This window comes from Vipera ursinii (assembly GCF_947247035.1).
Source record: "Vipera ursinii genome assembly, chromosome: 1".
In the NCBI taxonomy this organism is placed as follows: domain Eukaryota; kingdom Metazoa; phylum Chordata; class Lepidosauria; order Squamata; family Viperidae; genus Vipera; species Vipera ursinii.
This window is the reverse complement of record NC_139512.1, coordinates 16,821,035-16,840,842: the sequence shown is the minus strand read 5'-3', so window position 1 is coordinate 16,840,842 and position 19,808 is coordinate 16,821,035. Positions and strand designations below refer to the sequence as shown.

The 19,808-nt window shown below is 55.1% G+C and overlaps 2 protein-coding genes across 5 annotated transcripts in view; one reads left to right on the top strand and one right to left on the bottom strand.

Moving 5' to 3' along the window:
- Positions 1 to 176: 176 nt before the first annotated feature.
- RPS28 (ribosomal protein S28) overlaps positions 177 to 19,808 on the top strand; it is a 59,686-nt gene continuing 40,054 nt past the window's right edge. For 3 of the 4 annotated variants that reach the window (XM_083365173.1, XM_083365172.1, XM_083365171.1), the window contains exons 1-2: positions 177 to 325; positions 416 to 560. In XM_083365173.1, coding sequence (XP_083221299.1) covers positions 239 to 325; positions 416 to 538 — 210 coding nt within the window. In that variant the 5' untranslated portion in view covers positions 177 to 238 and the 3' untranslated portion in view covers positions 539 to 560. Of the gene's footprint in view, positions 326 to 415; positions 561 to 1,089; positions 1,199 to 19,808 lie in introns of those variants that run through there. The other variant, XM_083365170.1, reaches the window with a different exon arrangement.
- KANK3 (KN motif and ankyrin repeat domains 3) lies at positions 8,050 to 18,414 on the bottom strand. Its single transcript, XM_083363324.1, has 9 exons — positions 18,327 to 18,414; positions 15,340 to 17,136; positions 12,947 to 13,049; positions 12,196 to 12,456; positions 11,020 to 11,110; positions 10,490 to 10,709; positions 9,442 to 9,584; positions 9,114 to 9,314; positions 8,050 to 8,369 (listed from the first exon to the last, which is right to left on the bottom strand). The coding sequence occupies exons 1-9, from the start codon at positions 18,361 to 18,363 to the stop codon at positions 8,274 to 8,276; spliced, it is 2,949 nt and encodes a 982-aa protein (XP_083219450.1). The 5' UTR covers positions 18,364 to 18,414; the 3' UTR covers positions 8,050 to 8,273.

The window sequence follows — 19,808 nt, the reverse complement described above, 5'->3', positions numbered from 1 at the left end:
TGCGCAGCATTCCCAGCCGGGCCTCGTCTCTCTGCCGCCCCCTGCGGCCGTGCGCGGCAAGGCAAGCCTTCCTGGCAAGGGGCGGGGCCCAGCGAGCCAAGACGGCCTGGAGGAAAACCCCTCCCGCGCGGGGCCTGCCGGGAAAAAGAGCGACCTCTCGCGAGAGCCCCCTCCGAGGCTATATAAAGGCGCGGGCCCAGCGCCGGGATCCTCCTCTTCTTCTTCCGCCGCCTCAGCCATGGACACCAGCCGCGTGCAGCCCATCAAGCTGGCCCGCGTGACCAAAGTGCTGGGCCGGACCGGCTCGCAGGGGCAGTGCACGCAGGTGGGACGCGCGGGGGGGCGGTGGAGCCTCCAGCGGCGGCGGCAGTCGATCGTCCTGACCCTTCCCCCTCTCTCTCTCTCTCCCCCTCAGGTGCGCGTGGAGTTCATGGACGACACCAGCCGCTCCATCATCCGCAACGTGAAGGGCCCCGTCCGCGAGGGGGACGTCCTGACGCTGCTCGAGTCGGAGCGGGAGGCCCGCCGGCTGCGCTGAGGGCGGGGGGTGAGTCTCGGGGGTCTTCGCTCTGAGCTGTACGGGGGAGGTGCACGGAGGGAGCCTCGGCCAATCGTACACGCCTACTTTGGACCATCAGGGTGGGTTTGATTGGGGGGTGGAGTCTTGGGGAGGGGGGTCCCTGCATTCAGCGGGGGGGTGAGTCTCGAGGGGGGTCCCCGGTTGGGTGGAGTCTCGGGGAGGGGGGTCTCTGGGTGGGCGGGTCCCTGGGTGGGCGGGTCCCTGGGTGGGCGGGGGGTGAGTCTCGAGGAGGGGGGTCCCTGGGTGGGTGGAGTCTTGGGGAGGGGGTCCCTGGGTGGGTGGGTGGGGGTGAGTCTCTGGGAGGGGGTCCCTGGGTGGGCGGGGGGGTGGAGTCTTGGGGAGGAGGTCCCTGGATGGGCGGGGGGGGGGGTGAGTCTTGGGGAGGGGGGTCTCTGGGAGGCGGGTCCCTGGGTGGGCAGAGTCGTGAGGACGGGGGTGAGTCTCGGAGCAGGGGGTCTTGGTTGGGGAATGGGGCCTGACCACCGCCTCCTCTTTCTGCCCCCCTCCAGGCTGATGGAAGGAACTGCCATCTTCTCCCCCCCCCCCACTGGCCGGAGAGCGAGCGACCAGCCACCGAATGTGTGTGTGGAAATAAAGGACGTTTCTGGGTTGTTTTGACACTGGCCTCCAGTGGGTTTTTTTTCTCCATACTTTGAAAGGAGGGGCTTTCCCCCCCCCTCGGCCAAGAGACCCTCAGTCGTGGCTGTGGGGTATCCTGGGAGGGGGAAAAGTCCTCTGTTCCCCCCCCCCTTTGGTGGGAAAGGCTGCTCTGAAAGAGGAGAGAAAATAATGGAATTAATGGAGGGACTCTAGAGGTCGTCTAGTCCGACCCCCTGCTTCTCAGACAGGAGACCCTATGCCATTCTAGAGAAATAGAGTTGAAAGGGATCCTGGAGATCATCTAGTCCAGCCCCTTCCTCGAGCAGGAGACTCTGTCCAGTTCCTTCTTAACTTAAGCTTCCAGGGTTGCAGCACCCACAGCTGCTGGAGGGAAGCCCTTCCTCTGGCTGATGGCTCTTGTTGCCAGAAAATTCCTATTTAATTCTAGAGGAGGAGAGTCTGAATCTTGCCCTGCAGGGAGGCCGGGTGTGGAGTTTGCTGGAAGGGGGCAGAGAACGGTCGCCCTCCAAGGATGGGAGCGTGTCCAGCCGGTCCCAAGGGGAAATTGGGTGTTTGTGTGTGTGCCATCGCTGGATGTGGCAGGGCAGAAGGCATTCCTGGGCGCTATTTGGAGCAGGGACTGGACGTTTGTGAGTTGGCCTCAGGTGGATTTTTCTCCATGCTTTCCCTCGCTCCCTCTCTACCCCAGCGGGCCTCAGTCGTGGTGGCTGGCTGGAGGATTCTGGGAACTGGAGTCCAGCTGCCTTCTGCAGGAAAGGTTTCAAGGGATGGGGGTGGGGAGCATTCAGGGGACGTCAGATCCCATCCTCTCCACAGAGAGGCAGGGTTTGAATTGAGCTGGAGAGGCTGGAAGGAGGCCAAGAAAGGTTTCCAAGAGTGGGGAGGGGGTCCCTGGCCATCCAAAGGACAAATGGGGAGGGTCCCTTCACTGGATGTGATAAAGAGAAGCTGCTGGCAGGTCAAAAGGCCATCCTGGGCTCCTGATTGGAGCAGGAATGGGAGGCGGCTGGGGAGGGTAGAAATGTTGCTTCTGGGGTCTTCCCAGGTGGGGGCTGCTTGTCCTTCCCCGCCTGGCCCCCCTCTGTGGGTCTGCAATGCTGGGCTGGGTCTCCCGTTGAGTTTGCAGCCTTATGGAAAGGTGGTGGGCTGCTTTGGGAGGAGCATCATGGAAAAATCTGCTGGTGCTAAAATGTTTTCAGAACCGCCTCCCTCCCTAAAGGGATTTGTGGGTTCTTCATCTCTACCTCCCAATCATGGCTTAAGTGGCCCAGTGCACGGGGCTTTTAGACGAGATCAGGGATGGGCAACCTTGGCTCCTTTAGGACTTGCGGACTTCAGTACCCAGAATTCCTAAAGCAGCCAAGCTGACTCGGGAATTCTGGGAGTTGGAAGTCCATGAATCCTAAAAGAGCCAAGGTTCCCCACCCCTGGACTAGATGATCATCTCTGGAGCTGTTTCCAAACTCGATCTCCCTCCTGAGGGATGGCTTCAAGAAGCCCCGTTTGACGGTGGAGCCCTTGGCCCAAAGTGGGGAGACCAAAGAAGAGATTGGTCTGAAATGGGTAGGGTCTCCTGCCTGAGCAAGGGGTTGGGCTAGATCAGGGGTCTGCAACCTTGTAAGACTTGTGGACTTCAGCTCCCGGAATTCCTCAGCCAGCTGGCTGAGGAATTCTGGGAGCTGAATTCCACAAGTCTTAAAAGTTGTCAAGGTTGCAGGCCCCTGGACTAGATGACCTCCAAGGTCCCTTCCATTATTACTCATTAACGGAGCCAGAAAGTGGGGCTGTTTCCTGACAGCTTGAGTCCTAGCTGCAAGTGGGCTGCTCCCCTTAGGTCTTTGAGTGGCTACCCATGCCCAATGCCCAGCGCGCTTTCTGGGTTCTGCCTTTTAATAGCTGTGGCCTTTCCTGGCAAGATAGGGATGCGGTGGCTCAGTGGGTTAGGACGCTGAGCTTGTCGATCAGAAGGTCGGCAGTTTGGCGGGTCGAATCCCGAGTGCCGCGTAGCAGAGTGAGCGCCTGTTACTCGTCCCAGCTTCTGCCAACCTAGCAGTTCGAAAGCACGTAAAAATGCAAGTAGAAAAATAGGGACCGCTCCGGTGGGAAGGTAACAGCGTTCCGTGCGCCTTTGGCATCTAGTCATGCCGGCCACATGACCACGGAGACGTCCTCGGACAAGCGCTGGCTCTTCGGCTTTGAAACGGAGATGAACACCGGCCCCTAGAGTCGGAAACGACTAGCACGCATGCGCGGGGGAACCTTTACCTTTTAACCTTTCCTGGCAAGAGGCCTTGTCTGGGTAGCACTCATTGAGACATTTCAGACTAGGTTACTCTGATGCGACCAGAGGATCATTTGGGGTGCCTTTTCTGACTAACGTTTTATTGAGGGGTCCTTGGTGCTCTCCTGAGTGTGCTTGTTTTCTTGCAGATGCTTCATGACCCAAACTATGTAACAAATAGAGCTGGAAGGGACCTTGGAGGTCTTCTAGTCCAGCCCCTACTCAAGCAGGAGAACCTATACCATCTCAGACAAGTGATTTCTGGAGGCAGGTTGTTCCACCGGTTAATTGTCCTCACTGTCAGGAGGTTTCTGCTTAATTCCAGGTTGCTTCTCTCCTTGATCAGTTTCCAACCGTTGTTTCTTGTCATTCCCTCTGGTGCTTTGGAGAATAGCGTAGCATTGATAATGATCAACATTCAGCACTGATGATGTTACCTAGTTTGGGTCATGAAACGGCTGCAAGAAAACAAGCCCGCTCGGGGAGCACTGAGGACCCCTCCTTTCAACCCTTAACTAGAAACATTCTCCTTTATTAATAACGTTTTATTAAAAGGCACCAACTCACAAACATTTCTAGCGTTGCACGTCATTCATTTGTTGGTTGGAAAGGATGTTACTAGCGTGTGCCTAATTTTTGGCACGTTCAGTAATGATGCCTTCTCCTCCAGCCTATCATTCTCCAGAAATGCTGGCTTGCAGCCTCGGGAGCCGTCAATACACGTGAAGGGAAGCCAGTCCGGAAGGAAGGGGCCCGCTGTTTGTAGAAGTGTCACCTACTTGTGTGACATCAACGCTTCACAAACGTCTTGCTCGGTGGATCTGTCTTTATTGAAAAAGCCATGGGGTGTGTGTGTGTGTGTGTGAGGACACACCTAGCTGGTACCCTTTGCGGGGAGGTATAGGGCAAATATGACTTCTAGCAGGGTCTCCATTTAAAATGGCAGGATGATACGGATACTGGTTTGTAATGGCTACTTTGTCATTACTTCTTTAGAAAATTAGCTCAGTGGAATATAGGAAGTCTAATCATAATAGAGCTGAAAGGGACCTTGGAGGTCTTCCAGTCCAGCTCCCTGTTCAAGCAGGAGAACCTATATCATTTCAGACAAGTGACTGTCCAGTCTCTTCTTAAAAGCCTCCAGTGATGAAGCACCCACAATGTCTGAAAGCAAAGCTGTTCCACTGGTTAATTGTCCTCACTTTGTTGTTGTTAGCTGTGAAGTCATGTCTGACCCATCGCGACCCTATGGACAACGTTCCTCCAGGCCTTCCTGTCCTCTACCATCTTCTGGAGTCCATATAAGCTCACACCTCCTGCTTCAGTGACTCCATCCAGCCACCTCATTCTCTGTCGTCCCCTTCTCTCGCCCTCCATCTTTCCCAGCATTAGGCTCTTCTCCAGTGAGTCCTTCCTTCTCATTAGGTGGCCAAAGTATTTGAGGTTCAGCTTCAGGATCTGGCCTTCTAAAGAGCAGTCAGGGTTGATCTCCTCTAGACCAGACATGTCAAACACAAGGCCCGGGGGCCAGATCCGGCCCGCGAAGTGGTTTCATGCGGCCCGCGAAGCCATCCTGGAAACAGTGAGGGAACGGCCCCCACTGCCTTGGCCCTGGCCCAGAGACCCTCCTTCTGCCAGAGACCCTCAGATCTGTCCCACTCCTGCCCAGGCCCCCATAGGCACCCTTGATGCCAACGATGTAGAGCTGGCCACGCCCACCCAGTAGGCCATACGCACTCTAGCCACGCCCACCCAGTAGGCCACGCCCACCCTGGCCATACCCACCCGGCCCCCTGAGGGCAACCGCCATGCTGATGTGGCCCTCAATGAAATTGAGTTTGACACCCCTGCTCTAGACGGACCGGTTGGATCACCTTGCAGTCCAAGGGACTCGCAGGAGTCTTCTCCAGCACCACAGTTCAAAGGCCTCAATTCTTTGGCGCTCAGCCTTTCTTATGGTCCAACTTTCACTGCCATACATTGCAATTGGGAAGACCATAGCCTTGACTATACGCACTTTTGTTGACAGGGTGATGTCTCTGCTTTTTAGTGTGCTGTCTAGATTTGCCATGGCTTTCCTCCCGAGGAGCGAGCGTCTTTTAATTTCTTGGCTACAGTCCCCATCTGCAGTGATCTTGGAGCCCAGGAAAACAAAATCTGTCCTCACTGTTAGGTTTCCTAAATTCCAGGTTGCTTCTCTTCTTGATTACTTTCCATCCATTGTTTGTTGTCCTGCCTTCAGGTGCTTTGGAGAATAGCTTGACTGCCTCTTCTTTATGGCAGCCCCTCAAATATTGGAACACTCCTGTTATGTCTCCCCTAGTCCTTTTTTTCTCTAGATTGGCCATTCCCAAATCCTGCAGCCATTCTTCATATGTTTTATCTCCAGGCCTTGGATCCTCTTAGTTGCTCTTCTTTCGACTTATGGCCGTAATGGAGCCCTTACGATCCTAAGTTGTGATGTTCATAAAATGAGTCTTGTATCTGACCCAATTTTACGACTATTTTGTGCCGGTCATTAAGCAAATCTCAGTTAAATGACTGCATGCAGTTAAGCAAGCGTGACTGTTATTAATGCCATTGTTTGCTATGGGGCACTTTTTGCCAGAAAAACATGAAGTGCCTGTTTTCAGCAAAAACGTCATAAGCAGGTGATGCGGTGTGGGATACTGCAAATAAAGAGTGGTTGCTGAGCCCCCAAAACGTGGTCATGTGACTGCGAGTTTGTGGCAGCAACGGCCATTAGATATTTGGAACTGGGTCATAAGTAGCTGTTTTGGGGGGTCCGCCACAACTCCGACAGATGGTAAGTCTTATAAGTTAGTTTTCACCTGCTCCAATTTAGTTCTGTCAAGAACGAAACTGGCAGCTAGGCGCCTCTTCGTTTCAACTTGTCTTTAGAGCAGACATGTCAAACTCACAATGTCACGTGACGTCACGCAACGTATCGGGATGGTTTTGCCATTGCCGGCAATGGGGTGGGCATGGCTTCCGGATGACGCGTCTGGCCTGCAGGCTGGCAGTTTGACACCCCTGCCTTAGAATAAGGGGAGGGAGTTGTTGCTTGAGAATGGGTTAGATGGAGAAATGGGTTAGATGGAGAAATGAAACCCCTCCGATTCCGCTGAAGTCAGTGAGAGCCAGAAACCTTTCCAAGGACGCCGCAGTAGGTGTGGAGAGGAAGCAGACGGTTCCCATAACCAAGAGGTTGAGGGTTTGGCTGGTTTAATTCTATGAACTGGTGTCTGGGAACCTCAAAGTTGGTTTTGCTTCGACGTCGCCATGCTGTCTACTCAATAAAGACTAAGATTTCCACAAACGACTGAACTTGGAGTTTTATTTGAATTCTCAAGCTGAATGTTGACAAGTTTGTTTGGAAATTACTCCAGCCACCACCGGCTTCATTCCTATTTCTTTTGGGTGCTAATCATCTCAGTGAGGCTGGAGCCATCTTCAAAAACAAGACCCAGAGTGCCACATGGACATTTTATACCAAACGGCCCGGGATGAATTGCCTGAAAAGCACAAAGTCCTCTGCTTCCTCCCAAATTTTATTCCCCAACTGTAGGAATCGTGTGAGACAGGAATAAAAGTGTTAACAAATTTTTATTGTAGTGAGATAAAAATTTGGATAGGTAGTTTCTAGACCTCATGGGGCGCTACACCCTGTTACCAGTTTGGATTACAGATGGAGGTTTGTCTGGCAGATCCCCCCACCCCCCGCTTGGGAAGAGGCCTTTCCCCCCCAATCCCTCCTCTCCATGCGCAGAGCAAGAACTTTGCAGGCCATAATAAAACAGGTCATTGCGTTTCCCTGATGGCTTCCTGTTGGTGGAAGTGAGGACCCCGTAAGCTTGACCAGTGGGCCCCAAATAGTGAAGTCGGCCCAGGTTGAGCCTCGCCCCAAAGGGATCCCAAGCGTCAGCCGGAGGAGCCTGTGAACGGAGAGGTTCATGGTGGCGCAGGAAGCGTCGTCTTTGGCTGCTGCAGACGGGATGGTTCAAGTGCCGAAGCGGCTTAGGATCGCAGAAGAAAACTCACGGTCCTGTCCTGTGGACAGAGACGAGCAATTGCTGAACAGGCTGCAAACCCTCCCTCTTCCCCCCCTTGTATAGCTTGTTTTCACGGCACCTCCTGAACCCTGGTTTTGTCTGCCCGGCCAACAGGGAAGACCGTCTTGATGTCGGGAAGCTCTGCTCAGTTAGGTAAACCAAGGCTGAAGCAGACAGGAGGTGGCATCGTCTGAAACAGCGGCTTTTGTGTGCAAATTTCCCTGTGCATGTTGAAATCGAGCTCAAGGTGCTTTTTCAGGAGGCAACTGGACTTCCTTGTTTTTCCTTTGAAGACGTTTTGCTTCCCGTCCAAGAAGCTTCTTCGGCTCCGACTGGATGGTGGGGAAGTGAAAGATTTATACTCCTTGCAGAGAGCTGGTCGTTTGCCTCCTTTTAGAGAGCCGATGAGGCCACTTGGACCCCGAGGACACAGACAAACCTCCAAGGGGCCTCAATGACTCTCTGAAAGAAGGCAAATGACCAGCTGTCTGCAAGGAGTATAAATCCGTCCATTTCCCACCATTCAGAAGCTGAAGAAGCTTCTGGGATGAGAAGCGAAACGTCTTCAAAGGAAAACAAGAAAGTCCAGTTTGCCTCTTGAAAAATCAACTTTGAGACAACCGTGACCTGGAGGACGGAGGATCTCCACAGACATCTAACAGATGACAAATCTTAGTTCCAGAGAAAAGGAGGCTGGCTGGCTGGGGGAGGGGGATGGAGCTATGCAAAGGGGATGCACTCACCTATCTGCCGACTGTGTGAGGTGTGCGGATATCAGAGCCGCAATGTTGTCATGTCCGGCCTCCAAGGCGATGGCCACCGCATCATTTCCGTCCTGCAAGAGAGAGTTAAAGGAAGAGGAGTCGGCTGGACCACAAGGGGCAGTCCTATCTTTCAAAAACAAAACAAAATCCAAAACAAAATAGTCTGGTAAAAAATTTTATGAAAATGCTGAACATTTTTAATTTTTCTGATTCCGCTCCTTAATTATTTGAATTTCAAATCTGGAATGGCCGAACTTTGAATGACTTTCAGGCATTTGAGGTGATTTTCATTTTCTTCTCACCTTGTGAGATGGGTTAATCAGGGGTAGGCAACCTTGGTTCTTTTATGACTGGTGGACTTCAACTCCCAGAATTCCTGAAGCAGCCATGCTCGCTCAGGAATTCTGGGAATTGGAAGTCCACGAGTCATAAAAGAGCCAAGGTTGCTTGCCCCTGGGTTGGTGGATTAAATCATGGCGGAGAGATCTCTTCCGCACGCAGGACAGAAACGGGGTAGAAGGGGTTCCTGAGTTACCACCATGATGGAGTCTGCCCACGATGGCCGCAAAGCACATCACCCGTGTGATAGACTGAATTTTATGACCCTTTTTGTGGCGGTTATAAAGCAGCCACTGTGCCCGTAAAGTGGACAACACAGCTTCTTACGCAAGTTTTTTTTTTTTAAAAAAGAATATTCCAAACTCGTGTCTACAAAGAGCAAGAGTTTATGGGGTTTGTTAGGTTTGGGTGAGCCTCCTTTGAGGATATTGCCATACTGAGGACTAGCAGCTTGAGACAAGGAGGCAGCAACTCACGTGATCCACGATGGAGGCGTCGCAGACCGGCTGCGCCAGAAGCAGCTGCACGGTTTCCACCCGGCCGTGCTCGCAGGCGCACATGAGCGCAGTGGAGCCCTCCTCGTCCTGCAGGTTGACGTCTGCCCCACACGCCAGCAGGGCCTCCACCATCTCCTGCCTCCCATGGCTGACTGCCAGCATCAGCGCCGTCTGGCCGGCCTGCAACCCCAGTGGAAACGAGTACGACGAGGGCTTTGCTTTCGGAGAGAGTGCCCGCTGCTTCCCATTGAACCCCCCCGGGGTCCATCCCAGGAGAGGGGAGCCCTCCCCCCCTTGAGATACCTACCTGGCTGGCCTTGGCGTTGACATTGCCCAGGTCGAAGAGGTGCCGGACCACGGCCATGTCATCCTGCCGCTCCATGGTGGCCAGCGCAGCCAACATGAGGGCCGTGTACCCTGCTTTATTCTGCTGATTGATGTTGCAGACACCTTATGGGGGCAGGGGGAGAAATTGGCGGTGAGGACATGAGGGGTCAGAAGCCCCCACCACCAACCTTGAGCAGCCTTTCTGGTCTCTGGTGGCCCACGGGCGCCACATTGGGGAAGGTGGAGATGGTCCCAAACTAACTGGGAAGTCGTTCAGGTGAGACTGACGGAAAGGGGCCTTTTTGGATGCCGGTGTCTGTGTGTAGGCCAGTTGGTCTGTTTAGGGGCCACGTGTGGGGCTGATCCTGTGCACTGGCCTTTAGAGAGGCTTTTGGCAATAATAATAATAATAATAATAATAATAATAATAATAATAATAATAATAATAATAATAATAATAATAATAATAATAATAATAATAATAATAATTCCTCCTGCCTGAGGAAGGGGTGGGACTAGAAGACCTCTAAGGTCCCTTCCAGCTGTATTCTGGTTCTGAGTTGCATCCTCTGGGCTGCCCAACATAGAGGGCAGATTTGAGGAAGGTGGTTGTGACACTTCTGCCCCCCCCCCATACCAGCCCCTGTGCAGACCCAGACTGAGACAGTGGGTCTTCCCTGACTGGCCCTGTACTTGCAACCGTTCAGAGTTGCAACAGCGCTGCAAAAAGGGACTTGCAAGTAGTTTTCATGCTTATGATGGTTGTGGCATCCCAAGTTCGCACGACCTCCATTTCTGACTGTCCACCGGCTTCTGATGTGCAGAATCGATGCAGAGGGCCGGATTTGCCTATTGACTCTGGTTTGCTTAATGACCTTGACCGGAAAAGGTTGTAAAAATTGGGCGTGACTTGCTTAATGACCGCCTCGCTTAGCAATGGAAGTGCCAGGCCCCACTGCAGTCATAGGTGTACCCTAGGGCTTGAATCGATTTAGGACTCCCCCAAACCCCGGGGGTGTGTGTTTCACCTGTGTCGAGCAGGAGCCGGACGATGTCGAAGTTGGAGTGGGAGACGCTATAATGGAGCGCCATGTTCCCGTTGCCATCGGAGAGGTTGATGACGTGGGCCAGCAGCGCCGGGGAGAGCTCGGCAAAGGCCTCCAGGTACTTGCCCACTTTGCCGGCCCGGGACGTCTTCTGGCTGGACACCCGGAACCATTCCCGCAGGACCAGGCTGCTGCTGGACAGCTGGGGGACCAAGCGGAGCAGGGGTCGGTGCGCACCCCTCTCGCCTCCACCCACCCCCACCTCGCAGCCTCTGGGGTCCCTTTGCGCCCACAGAAGGGGAGGGAACCGTGTGGGCCAGTTTGGGGGCACATCAGCCCCGGGATGGCCAGCGTGAACTGTCCCTCAAAAGCGGGAAAGCAGATTGAATTAATTTGGGGTCTTTGCGCCAGGATGGGTTGCGCGGCTTCTGCCAGACACGGAGCGAAGGCCCACTCTTTGCCAGCTCTTCCGCCTCCCCCAGCGCCGTGGTCCGGCTCCTGCAGCTACTCACCAGCTCTTTGCTCTTCGGGGCCCCTCGGCCCTGGCCCAGGTGGGTCCGCACCACCAGGCAGGCCTCTCGCATCCACGGGCTCAGCTCAAACCTGCCGGAGAAGCCAGTGGCGGTCAGCCAGCCGAGGGGCTCTTTGGGGGACACAACGCATCCAGCCCGGGCCCAAGAAAACTGACCGGCATCTCAGGATGGACTTGCAAAACCAGGATTGTCCGTTTCCAGCTTAATGGTTCTGATTTGGACCCCTCTCTGCCAGTTCTCCAACCCCTGTCCCCCCCAACGTAACCTGCGCCTCTTGCTTTGGGGTGTGTGTGTGGGGGTGGAAATGGGGGGGGCTCCCCCTCCTCTTCTGCCTTTGAGGGGTGCTAAAAGTTAAATTTTAAAGTTTCTCCTGATTTTAGCTGAAGTTATTTTAGATTTTAAAGTTCCTCCAGATTTTATTTCAGGTCATTTTAGATTTTAACATTCCCCCCCCCCCCCACAAGATTTCAGTTCAGATGATTTTAGATTTTAACACTTTTTCCCCAAATTTTAGTGTAGATTATTTTAGATTTTTTAACATTTTTCCCCAGATTTTAGTTCAGATGACTGACGATCCAGAGCAGGGTGGCTTTTTCAGACAGTCCTTCGGACTCTGAATGGGCTGGAAATGACTTTTGTATCATCCAGTCCAAAATTTCTAAATTTTGGCTACTTTAAGACGGGTGGACTTCAACCTCAGGAATTCCTTAGTCCATGCCTAGGCAACCTCGGCTCTTTTATGACTCATGGACGTCAACTCCCAGAATTCCTGAGTTAGCTATGACTCAGGAATTCTGGGAGTTGAAGTCCATGAGTCATAAAAGAGCCGAGGTTGCCTACCCCTGCCCTAGTCAGCCGGTTGTGGAGTGAAGCAACCCAGCTTTTATTTGGGGGGGGGGGAGAAACGTGTGTTACTTGGGATTCTTCTATGATTCCTGCCTCAGTACTGCAATTGGATGTGCCCATTTTACAGACTGGAGGAACTTAGATTGGAAGGACAGGTCTATAATTTGGGGGAGGGGGAGGACCGAAGCCGCCCCTTCCTCTTCAAAGCCCGGGGGTGCAACAGGGAGGTGGTGGGAGAACCCAGACCACTCCCAGCAAGGAAGGCCCGGCAAGGGGTCTGGGGTCCTTCACCCTGGGAAGTGCTCTGACCTCTCTTTGACCTTGGGAGCTGCCCCTCCCTCTCCGGCAGCCTCTTCGGGGTCAGAGCCCTGCCCGGGGTGGCCGGGCGCAGCTGCCTCTCTGACCGGGCTCCCCTCCTCTTCCTCGCTGCTGTCGCTGACATCCGGGCTGGCAGCAAGATCGCCCCCCAAGTTGACGATGGTCTCGCCAAAGGAGCCGTGGAGAGATCCCTCTCCTGGGGACCCATCGTCCTCCTCCTCCTCCTCTTCCTCGCTAGAGGTGCTCTCATACCTGCCACGAGAGAGGGTGTCAGAGGAGGGCCAGGGTCCCAGGACCCTTGCCCCCCAGGCTCACAGTGCCTTCCAAACCCTCCTTGTCCTCCCCCCACAATCCCGTCAAGAGCCCCACAAGCAGGGCAAAGAGGCCAAAGCGAGATGCTAATGCTCTCACAAAGGTAGGCTGCTCCCAAACAAGGAGGCTCCATTTAGTTCCCCGGGACCTGCTGTGTGCGGGGGTCTCTTCCTAAGCCTGGTTCTATTCAGTCCCACCCCTCGAGTGCCCCCCACTCCCCTAGGAAGGGCCCAGGCGTGTATTCCAGATCAGGGTTCTGGCGTTTGGGGGGGTAGACTGCCTCTGTCATGGAGGCTCCATCCCAAAGAGGTAGGAAGCTCCAGTGGATGAACTGGAGTTTCAAGGGCTGGGGAGCAAAATTGAGCAGACAGACCATCAGCCACATCCTCTCCCCCTCCCCCCACGGTGCAAGGAGAGGAACGGTTCGTACTCGCCATTCAGGAGGCCCACAAACTGGAGGGTCTTCTTCCCGCTGCCCCCCAGCTCTGCCTTGGCTGGGCTGTCCAGCCGCTTCATTATTGACTTCAGGGCACCTGCAGAGGAAAGGGAGGAGGGGGGGTGGGGAGGAGAGGACCCTCATGATGGTTATTTTGCTATTCTGAGACGTATACCCCACCTTTACATATAGTCCTCGAATTACGACTGTCGTTAAGCAGTCGTAAAGCAGGTGGCTGAACTGCCAATGACAGCTGTTAGGCATATGGCGATAGCCTACATAGTTGGGTTGAAAATATATAAACCATGATGTTGTGACTTTAAGATGTTAATTGGCCAATGGGTGTGTAAGTGTTCTCATGGCCATAAGAGGGAGCTAGGAATGGAGCTTCTCTCTCTCTGAATTCACTGCTCTCTCTACTATTACTGTTTTGCTGTACTGTTGGTTTACTACTGTGATAAACCTGAATTGTTTATTGACCTCTGGACCGGTAAGAAGACTTTGTATTTGGAATACTCCTTGGACTGTTACTATTGTGTATGACCTGGACTGTTTATTTTGACCGTGCATTTTTGTTTTTACACCACCTCAAAGTAAAATACTTTTTGTTTTCACAACTCAGTGTACTCTTGTGGTTACTGTGTGACTCTTACTGCTCTCAGTACTCTTCCTTGTCTGTGCAACTCCTTGGTAGCACAAGGAGACCTCTGCACAAACAATCCCTAACAACAGTAATCCTGGCAGTGCCCGGTTGTTGTCGTAAACCAAGACACGGGGGATGGGTCACTAAGTGGGCCGCCGAGGAAGTGCCAGGTTGGGGTGCCAGAGGGCAGTGGGGGAGGCCACATTTCAATCAGGGGAGGGGGCCCTTGGGGCTGGGGGGGGTGAGGACATGGGGTGCATGCGTGTGACTGCAGGGAGGCAGGGAAAGGGTGGATGGTGAATGTGTGTGTGTGTGTGTGTGTGTGTACGTTTGTGTGTGCGTGCAAGCGAGGGCATGTACAAGCAAAGAAAGACAGGATGGGTTTACTCCAGCAACTTGAAGTGACTTTTCTTGGGGGAAGTCAGCAGAGAAGGGTGAAAATGGCAGTCCTACGACCGCAAGGGTGCTGCAATTGGTCACAAGTGCGAGCCGGTTTCCGGGCACCCCAAATGACCAGTTTGCAGGTCACTGTGTTCAGTAATGTTGCTACTTCATCATAACTCGTATTTCACAGACGGTAATGTCCGACTATGCATAATGCTCCCGCTTTCTCTTATCTCCACAACAACCCTGAGAGGTAGGCTAGGCTGAGAGAGAGAGAGAGTGACTAGGCCAAAGTCACCCCAACTGTGGCTTTCATGCCTAAGGCGGGACTAGAACTCGCTGCCTCCTGGATTCTAGGCCAGCACCTGAACTACTATTCTGAACATGCCCAGGAAACCCGAGGGCAGGCAGCTGTGGTGTATGGACCCCTCTCCCCCCAGGGAAGACTCCATTCCAATTATGCCCCCCACCCCACAAGGTTCTTCTGGAGGCGGTAAAGACTGGGGGGTGGGTGGGATTCTTGGAGACGAGACGCCCAGGGACCCACGTTCTCCCCAAAGCGGGGAGAGATCCTTGCAGTGCTTCAGCAATACTGGAGCCCTCTTTTCAAGGAGGGGAGGGGGAGCTCGCCCTCCCCCTCATCAAATACCCACACCCAGTGGCTGCCTTTGCACAACGCACCATTTGGCCCCCTTTTAACTAGGTTCAAAATGGTCTCTTTGGTCTCCTAGGCCCAAACCGCCCCTTTCAGCTCTGGGGCTGTGCAACTGGGGCCACGTGGGCCCCCCAAAGTGGTCCGAGGACAACGGGGACCCCTGCAAAGTGGGCCTCAGCTTGACTGAGGACTACCCCCCCTCGAGGCCTGGTCCCAGAAGCACCAACACACACACACACACACACACACACACAAACACACACGTACGTTCTTGTCCTCCGCCCTCCCCCCTCCCCGTATGCTCTCCTGGAACAAGTTGCGTGGTGTCAAATTGCTGAATAGCACCTGGTGTCCTAAAGCGCCTAGCATCCAAGGCATACCAGGCACTGTTTGTATAGTGCCAGAAGCTCTGGCCCACAGGAAAGGGAGGCCTACAGTAAGTAATCTGGCCCTCCTCCTGAGCCTGATGTGTGTGTGTGTGTGTGTGTGTGTGCGTGCATGTGTGTGTTTGTGGTTTGGGGGTCTGTGCGGAGAGGAAAGCTTCTTCCCTGCATTTTCAGAGGCAGCAAGGCAGATTTGCAGCTACGTCGTGAAAGGGCATCTTCAGAAACCCTCAACTGACGAAGGGCAGGGGTGGGGGTCTCAGCTTGGCGGCCCCCCTGGAGTAGCCCAGCCTTGTGTGCTGCATGTGACGGTGGCACTCACCAGCCCCCGAGACCCCCTCTGCCCCCTTTGGCTCCTGGCTGCCCATCCCCAGGGGCAAAGGTGGGCCAGTATCCGGTTCTCCCTCTGTGGTCTGCAGTGCAGGCTGGACCAGCGCCCCCTCCTTGCCGCCTGTGAGAGGCCTGGCGTCTTCTGATCTGGAGCCCTCCCCAGCCGTGCCACAACCCGGCGTTACTGCTGTGTACTCGAGGTGGCCTTTCTGGCCCGTGTGCTCCGTCCCCAGTGAGGTTGGTGGCGTTTTCTGTCGTGAGTCCCGGGTGGGCTTTGCTTCTGCACTGGATTCTCCTTGCAAGTTGCAACCGACTCCTACATGGGACACTTGCAGGAAGCTCTGGATGCTGACCTCCGCCGTTTCGACGTGGCTGCCCACAGCCTGGCACCGGGTGGGCGGCACGGCCTCCACGCAAGCGTCGGCCATCTCTGGACAGACCGAGGTCGCTTGGCTGACCAGGTTGCCTGGCCTGCGGGAGCAAACCTCCACGCGCAGCTCCTCCAGTTCCTCGGTGGCCTCCTTCAGGTGTCCCTCCAGCATGGCGATGACGGCCTGCTGGTGTTGGACTCTGTGCTGCACCAGCTGCATCTCCTCCTCTGCGGCCGACGAAACCCCAAGGAAGGACTCCATCACCCACACCTCTGCGTCGCGGGTCTCTGTCTCGCACCCAACGGCCACTTCCTGGCACGGCCTTTGGCTCTGGTAGTAGCAGACGAGCTCACTCATGTCCACCTCCTCCCCGACTCCGACGGACCTCTGGCCAGGCTGCTCTGCTCTCGATGGCCGGGCCCCTCCTCTGCTCTTCCCAGCCCTCTCTGGACCGGTCAGCCGCTCGGTCAGTTTTTTCAGCTCTGCAATCTTACTTGATCTTCCTTTGGTGGCCCGGCTCTCGGGCTGCACCTCCTGGATGCCCCGGGGCCCTCCTGTGTCCAGAGGGGCAGCCCCATCTTGGAGGGCTTCTCTTGGGGGGAAGCAGAAGACCCCCGGCTGGCCCGCTTCAACCTCCACCTTCTCCCCCAAGCCAGCCGCCAGCTGCTCCTTCTCCCGCTTCAGCTGGCAGATCTGCTCCTCCAGCAGGGGGATCACCTGCACCTGCTCCTCCAGCTCCTTCAGCTGTTTGAGGGCAGCGGCCATCTGCTCCCGGACGTGATGGAGGTGTGCGGGGCTCCGTGTCGGAAGCGGGGTGCTCCTTCCTGAATTAGGGGGGCTTGTCCTCACGGGCTCAGCCTGGCCGTCCCCGGACAGAGAAGAAGCAGAATTGGGGGGACACGGGCTCTCTTTGGAAGGGTCGGGTGTTCTCTTGCCTCCCCCACCGGTCAGCAAACTCATCTGGGCCTCCTCCAGCCTTCTGCTGGTCTCCAGCAAGGTGGTTTCCACCCGGCTGCCTCTCCCCACTGAATCGGGAGAAGCTGGGGGGAGAAGCTGGGTCGCGGGAGCAGGAGACGTGGGAAAGGAGCCGCCGTTTCTGCCTGCGAGGTCCTTGGTTTCGTAGGAAGCTGTTGGGGGCCGTGGGGGGAAGGCGGGTTTCCCGTCCTCGCTGGTAGTGGAGGAGAGAGACTCGGTGGAGGCCCAGCCCCCCATTTGGCCGCGGGGGAAGCCCTGGGCGGGCTTGGACCCCTTAACTTTGCGATGCAGGGGCAACCTCCGGAGGGTCTGGCCTCTCTCGATGTCCTCCACGTACTTGAGGAAGTCTAGATCCAGCAGGAAGCCGTAGGGGGTTTCCACCGAGTAAGGCATCTTCTCCCTGCCCTGGTCCTGATCCGGGTACAAGACAGGGCAAGCCAGACCTGGAAACCAAATGGGGAGAACATGAATGTTTGGGGGGGTGGAAGACCCGTTTGCTGAGAACACTTTGGATGATCTTCACCTCCTTCAAAAAGAGACGGTCATTTGTCTGAAATGGCATAGGGTCTCCTGCCTGAGCAGGGGGTTGGACTAGAAGACCTCCAAGGTCCCTTCCACCTCTGTTATTCTTCGCTCCCTTCCCTCAAGCTGCAGCCCCTTTATTGGGTTCCTGGAGCCCCTCCCAGGAGCCGCCCTTGGTCCAGAAGTGCAAAAGAGCAGGGATGCCAGGCGCTGGCCAAGACTGAGTCTGGGGCTGGGGGGTCTTTCCAGCATGTTCAAGCGATGCAGTCCCACAATCTGCACGGCCAAATCAATGAGAGAACCTGATTTGCACATCCTGAGGTGCCGGATTCCCACAACCGCCCAACCCTTGCCTACGGTGTGGATCAGTTCTTTGGAGGCATGCAGGAAAGCTGCAGACCTCCCGGGTGATTCTCTAGGGCGGAGGTGGTAGGTCCAGACGTATCTGGGGCTGGCCGTGCAAATCACGGTGTGATTAAAGCCTCCCCCACCCCTTTTCACACCACACCTATAAAGACACTCGTGCCTCTGCCTGGCTGGAGACAATGTCAGCCTTTCCAGGTAGACCCCAGGGGGAAAGAGCCCCCCGCCCCCCCCCGAGCTACTTCCATGTTATTGTAAAGCTACTAGGAAATCTGAAAGAACAAACCTCCCCTTCTTCCTTCCTTCCTTCCTTCCTTCCTTCCTTCCTTCCTTCCTCTCTCCCTCCTTCCCTCTCCTTCCTTCCTTCCTTCCTTCCTTCCTTCCTCCCTCTCCTTCCTTCCTTCCTTCCTTCTTTCCTTCCTCCTCCATCTCCTTTCCTTTCCACGTCTCTTCACCCGTCTCCCAAGGACTTCCCCATGTCCTGTTTCAGAGAAGGAACCGGTACTTCAGTTGGAGGGGGGGGGGTCGTGTTGGACCGCAGGCCCCGTCCCCCCAGCTGGAGCTGCCAGCTGACCCCCCCCACGGCCCGCCTTGCTCCGGAGAATCAGGCCAGGGGCCCCGCCCTCGCTCTCTTCCCCGGAAGAGCAGAGCAGCTGCTCCATTACTGCCAGATTCCGAGTTTTTGGAGCAGCAGTCAATTTTTCCATTTCTGACACCTGCCTTTCCACCACGCGGAGTCCCTTGTTACCTGTAGAGCCGTGGTCAAGGTGTGGCACCCGGGCCATTCCTGCTTCCGGGCCTCCCCCAAAGCCCAGCTCTCCCCCAAGGGTGACGGCAACCTGGAGGAGCAGAAGGAGACAGCTGAGAAGCCTTCCCTGCCCCCCAAACTCCCCCCCCCTGCAGAGCGTCTTTGCAAGGGGGCGGAGGTCAGAAAGGTCAAGCCAGGGGCCCTCGCAATGCACCCTTTCCCCTCCCCAAAAAACATGTCTTATGCTCACAAGGCATGGAAAAGATGTAAAAAATCCTATTTTTATTGTTTTAGCAACAATTATCATTATGCTTTTGATGCGTTTAATGCTGTAAGCGAGCCAGAGTTGCTTAGAAATGAGATGGACAGCAAATGAATGAATGGAAGGAAGGAAGGTAGGTGGAGGGAGGGAGGGAAGAAGGAAGGAAGGAAGGAAGGAGGGAGAGAGGGAAGGAGGGAGGAAGGAAGGAGATGGGAAGGAAGGAAGGAAGGAAGGAGGGAGGAATGAGGGCCTGCCTTCAATTGCACAGCCACTGCCCCTTTCTCAGCTCCTGGGGAAAATTGGGGAGGGGGTCTTTTTGCTAAGCGGGTGGCTGCAATGGTGCAATGAAGCTCCCTCCAGTTTGTGAGTGTGTGTGTGTGTCTCTGTTGCCGTTGCTGTATAGGTCGTCTTTCTCTGAGGACTGGCTGCTTAGTGACTGTTCAAAGTTAAGATGGACCTCCCCCAAAAGAGATTTTTTTTGCAGCTGGATTTGTAGTTCTGACAGCTGCCCCCCCCTCCAGGTCATGTGACCCCATTTGGGGCGCCCAGCAACCGGCCTGGACTTATGACCCTTTGCAGTGTCCTGTGATCACCTGACCGCAATTTATCTCCTACCCCCAAAATTTTCATTTTCGGGCAAAAACACCCCCATGAGTACAGCGGGTTTGCTTAAGAGTTGCAAATTCACTTAACAAGGGGATGTGACTCACTTAACGACCCCTGCAAAAAATATTGCAAAATCGGGCCGGTCACGTGAGGACCTGCTTAATGGCCGGAGTGATTGACAGCTGTAAATCTGGGCCGAGTGACGGTGGTAAGGCCTGCAGGATTGCCGGCACTGACTTTGGGGATCCCAGCGTCAGAGAACAGAAAAGGGGCACCTGCGGCGGAGCCACCAGCGCTGCCGAGTCTGCGGAGCAGGCCAAGCCGGATCCCTGGAAGAATCGTCTCCCTCCGTTATACGGATCGGGTCCCACCCAGGAGTTTGAGGCTGGGTCCCGTTCTCAGCCCAACACAGGAAGAAGGTCCAGACCGGAGGGGTGGGGAGGGGGGGCTGCCCCAAGGGAGACCACCGGGTTGACTGAGAGGAGTGGGTCGTAACGGGGTCAGAATGGAGGAGCAGCCCAAGATGGGGGGGGGGGAAAGCTGGTGGTCCTTTTCAGACACCCAGAGCGGCTTCGCGCAGAACCAAGGCAAGAGCTGGTTCAGGGAATCCTGGG